The 5,187-nt window shown below is 35.9% G+C and overlaps 1 protein-coding gene across 1 annotated transcript; it reads right to left on the bottom strand.

The window, feature by feature from the left end:
• Positions 1–376: 376 nt before the first annotated feature.
• Positions 377–1,333, bottom strand: LOC137407207 (olfactory receptor 4Q3-like). The gene has a single exon (XM_068093811.1). It carries the CDS (start codon positions 1,331–1,333, stop codon positions 377–379), a length of 957 nt encoding a protein of 318 aa, XP_067949912.1.
• Between the last annotated feature and the right edge of the window lie 3,854 nt (positions 1,334–5,187).

Below are 5,187 nucleotides of genomic sequence, written 5' to 3'. Positions count from 1 at the left end.
TTAGAAGAAATACATGTAACATAAATTTCTTCAACCCTTTTCTGCACCGCACAAAAGAGTTGAAGAAGTTGAGATTTAATAACATGTAAGATCATAAAAGCTGCCAACATATAGAGGATCACTAGATAAAGAGTGTTCGCATGAAAGCCCTAAAAACATATAACATAAATAAAATATATATTGTATGTAATAAAAATCTAGCTAGAAATAAAGTCATAGCCTAAATTGGAACCAGGTCTAAATTTTAAAAACGTGTTACATAGAAAGTCGGTAGGCTAAGGACCAAACTTTTAAATTGTTTATGTTAATTGTTAAGGAAACCTTTCATCAGCTTGTTTTCAAATAAAAAGCATTTCATATTCTCCATCTTAAAATGCTAATTTTCGCTGGATTCTTCATCTCTGTGACCAATCCTGATTGGACGCAAAAAATTAAACTTTTCTTTAACCTTAGTTAAATACTGAGGGTTTAAAACTGCGTAAAAGACAATATTAGCTAACCCAAATAGCGACTGGCTGGTAAAACTAACTTGTGTCGCAACATATATAGCTAAATCTTTGTCATCAAATGAAAATACATGCATAAAGAGTGTCATTACCAGTGGAACAAGTGTTACATAAAGTATGATGAAACTTCCAGCTATGAAATGATAAGTGTTCAGCAATTCTCGCTGACTTTCATTAAAGCTTAGTCTTTCTTTCATTTGCTGCAATTCTCTGTAGGTAAAACACAGCAGCACCGTAGACACGACAAGCGGCAGCGTTGTGTATGAAACAAGTAAAATGATTGTTAGTGTTTTGTGATGCTCACTCATGTCTGAAGCAGGTCTCCCTCTCAAGATGCAAGTGGCAGCGGGAAGATACATGACTGCTACACAGAACACTGTGTTGATGATCCACAGAACCAAAGAGACTTTGTGAATTTCATTAAGTATTTTAGAAGATTTGTACTTAAATGGTCGGCATATGGCGTAGTATCTGTCAAAGCTGGCGAGTGTCAGCAAAGCGTATCGAGAATACATTGCAGAAAGAATCAGCCCGTCAGAAAAAACATAACCTATATGTACCTTCTGGTAACTGACAGAGGAGAAGTTTGGTAATGTCTGAAAGAAGCGTGGAAGCGCCATGCAACTGAAAGCGACGTCTGCTAAAGACAAGTGGAAGAGTATCCAGAAGTAATTTTGAGTTCTTACGCTAGGTATATTCCACAGAGTGATTACGTGAAGGATATTTGCAGCCACCGAGAAGATGTTAATCATGAGTGAACTGACGAAATATAATAAATGATGTTCTTCTAGCGGACATACCACAAGCAGCGACTCGTTGCCTTCCATCATTTCTTAAACTGACTTTCATTACTGCGCTGTTGTTCACAGTAAGATTATATGCATGACCATAAAGTATTGATCCTTTCGAATTAAATGCATCGGCAAAAGGAAATTTATTAGATAACAAGAAAATATAAACAATTGTGCAATATATTTATATACTAAAAGATTATTCTGCAGTACGCGCATGCATCAAAGTCGTTTCTTGTATAAGTGATTTCTCAATACTCAATTTTTTAAGAATACTTAATAAAGATTAAGTAAATAATACGCAATCTTTTCAAATTGAGTACAGCCTGTCGGCCCGTAGCAATCATAAGCTGAATTAAAAGGTGAGGTGCTAAATAATTTGGAGCTGAAATAATTTGGAGCTCATTTTAGTTGGTACCAAGAAATTAGCACCAAAAAGCGGTGTCATTTCGATGTCTTTTCACATGTGACGATGATGAAGCACTGTGATAGCACATTTGTTGTTTTTAAATGGCTCTTGAAACCAGTTTAATTTAAGCATCTTAATGATTTTTTTTAAATAAGCAATTTGTTAAAGAGCAGCAGCAAAATTGATAAAAAAAACTGCTGAGCCGGCCATTAGGAATGTGTTTCGTTTACTACTTGCTGATGTAGTGGTAAAACTTGGGATGGGTTTGATGAAGTAAAAACCTTAAAATCTCGAGCTCAAATCATGTGTAAAGTTTTATTTTCTCTCAACTGTAAACCATTACTTCAGATGGATAGACACGGATTTTTTATGGTCAGGATTATTATATTCATACTCTGCTTGACCCCAATAAAACCAATTTTAAAAAAAATTGAAATAATGAAATAGCAAACTGGAGATCGTTTAACTAGTTACTAAATACCGTGAGTGTAGGAACTAAGTACCTCATTAAATATGAGCTTACAGAAACTTTTCTTCTCTGAGTGATTCTTTCTTAGAGTGAGAGATAGCGTTATTCCTTCCCTTGTGTCTCTCACTGAGGTACTGTTCAAAGCAACTTCAAACAAACATAGATCCTAACAAACACAGGCTAACCTATTCTCTTCAGATCCTTAAGCTTGGTCAATTTTAGAGAATCATAAAAGTAGTGCAACCTTGTATTCAATTTAAAGCATTGTACTTAGAGAGGGAAGAGAAGGAGAGGGAAAGAGAGAGAGAGAGGCAGAGAGAGGGAGAGAAAGTGAGAGAGAGGGGTGAGGAGGGAGAGAGAGCCATGAAGCTGAGAAGCAACTGAACCCAATATAGTACCCTTATACTTCCTGTGACATAACTTTCTTTTCACTTTACTCTGGCACAAACTACTCGTGTGCCAGAAACACGCTAGTAAATTTGCTGCAAAAATAAAAATTGTTATAATTTAAAATAAATTTCGCTTTGTAGTCTGAAGAAAACTAATGTTTTATTGCTAGAGTTTACTCAAATCTCTCAGAGCACTGCATAGAGGGAGTCATGTCACCATAAGTATAAGAAGACCATATTGAGAACATAACTTTCTTTATACTTCAGTCAACGTTAGTGCTAAGCAAGTTGGTAACACTTTCAAATCATTAGCAAGCTAATGATTATGCCTCAATAGCATAGCTTTTGAGATGGAAGAAGGTAACTCCTTTGCTGTAAAATCTAATCAAAATAAGTGTTCTAATTCGAAAATCTACAGCAAAAATGACATTATGTCAAATACTTTAATAGAAACTGTAAGCATTTAAAAGCTTCAACAAACTATGATACTATTATTGAACTTATGAATTTAAATTCATGTTGAATTTAAAGAATCATGCTCTGTCTGTATAGAGCTGCACGCTATACAGACAGATTATAGTCTATTAACATAAGGTTGCTCATTATCAACACAGAGTTGTGACTAATAATTATATGCCTGACTAACAAGTGTATAGTATAATTAGTTGTGTGCTGATCCCTAAATTAGAACAACTGTAACATTGGTAAATGAGGAAGTTGGTAACTCAAGTATAGCCACCGTTACTACAAATATGACAGCCACTACCATGGCAGAGCTCATTAAACAAGCAGATTGCAGCAATTAAAACAAATAATACACACATTTTAAAACTGAAATGTTTGTATTTGAAAATACAGCTACAATGTTAAATAAACTGGAAAATATAAAGAAGAAAGGTTGATTAAAGCTGAGACAGCAGAGTCAGTGAAAAAAAGAAATTGGTAGAGAAGGTAGATCAGATACATACATGTACATGTATGATGCATATATCCTCTGTATGATGTTTCATCTAGGTGGTGGCTCAAGCAAGAGCTGAATTAACTAGGGATACAAACCAAAGTCTGTTTTCCTGGGTTGGGGTGAGGAAGGAAAGAGAGCCAATGACAATTCACAAATCAACATACATAAAAAAGATATCTTCGACTAACTGAGACTTCTTCTGTGCAGAACACTTCTTAGACTCATCAACAGGCTATTTATAGAGGTGTCAGAAAATATTATTCAAATCGCAGTTGTCTTATCTTTTTAAGTGCGTTGATTGATTGATTAAGAATTGCCCTTGATTCTTTCTCACTTCTCACACCGCTACCCACCCACTCTGAAAAAAGCCAAGACCTTGGCTAAGCATACCCTGTTTTATGTTTCCCCCTCATGCTTTAGGAGTCCTGGTCGGTATGTCCGAAACTTTTACATGTTCATGTATTATGCATGATGTTGTTCTTGTATAGAACTATGCAGCGCTGGTGGTACGCAGGCTAAATAAGGGTCCAGGACACAACCAACTAAATACAAACAAGATTTAGTCAAATTTTGTTTGTTTCTGTTTAAACTCTTTGAGCTAGAAAGACAACTCCGTCGTTAAACTGGAAGTACCAATCGACAAAGAATTATGTGTTGAGCCAGTGGCTGTGTACCCACTAGCCTAGTCATTGGTCGTATGATTTCATTCAATATGTCTTCGCTGTTACGGTAGGAAAAGTGCGCTATCCCGTACACACTAAATGTCACGCTCTCACACTAAATGGTAAGGATGATATACACATAATAATAATAATACTATATACATACCAGAAATAAACACCTACGTAATTCCGGTAGTGAAGTACCCAGCAGGCGTAAAAAGGTGGACTATGGAAGCCATCAAGGAAATAGACATAGCAACTCGCAAGCTGCTGAATGTGCATGGCACACTCAATCCGAAGTCAAATACTGGTAGATTATATCTTACAAAGAAAGATGGAGGCAGGGGCCTCAGAAGTGTGCAGCTGACAGTGAAAGAAAGGGAACAGAGTACAGAGGCCTACGCAGCCTCTATTGCCACCATAGACAAATTGCTAGCTGAATTTAAATTGATTGCTGCGACAATGGAACCGCACGCTGATGATGAGAAACCTGACTGGTCCACCTAACCTCTCCATGGTACCGGCCAGTGGCAAGTATCTAAGGTTGGCAACCTCCACCAGATATATATGTAGGTGAACAAAGATAATCTAATGACCAATATAAAGTTGTTAATCGTGGCAGTCCAGGAGCGAGCGAGAACTCCTAACTAAGCAACTTCAAACACAGATTTATCACACTAAAAATTATTTTCGACTAGCTGTACTACCGTATGTTGTTCGGGTAATACAAAAGTTTTTGAACAGAAAATGATTTGTATTTAACATATAACAACATTTGCCATTTTAACTTTCAAACCACATTAAGAGAAAAATGTTTTATGCAGTTGAAATACAATAGGAAACAAAATAAAAACAACTGTAAAGGTTTTCAAACTTTGTCAAACAACTGTAACTTTCAAACTTCATATCATGAAGAAAATGTTTTGTGAAGGTCAAATAAATTAAACAACTATAAAAGGGTTTAAATGTGAATGTGAAATAACTTAGCAAGTAATAGCTA

The sequence above is a fragment of the Watersipora subatra genome, chromosome 10 (genome assembly GCF_963576615.1).
Source record: "Watersipora subatra chromosome 10, tzWatSuba1.1, whole genome shotgun sequence".
Lineage (NCBI taxonomy): Eukaryota > Metazoa > Bryozoa > Gymnolaemata > Cheilostomatida > Watersiporidae > Watersipora > Watersipora subatra.
This window is presented reverse-complemented; position numbering and strand designations above follow the sequence as displayed.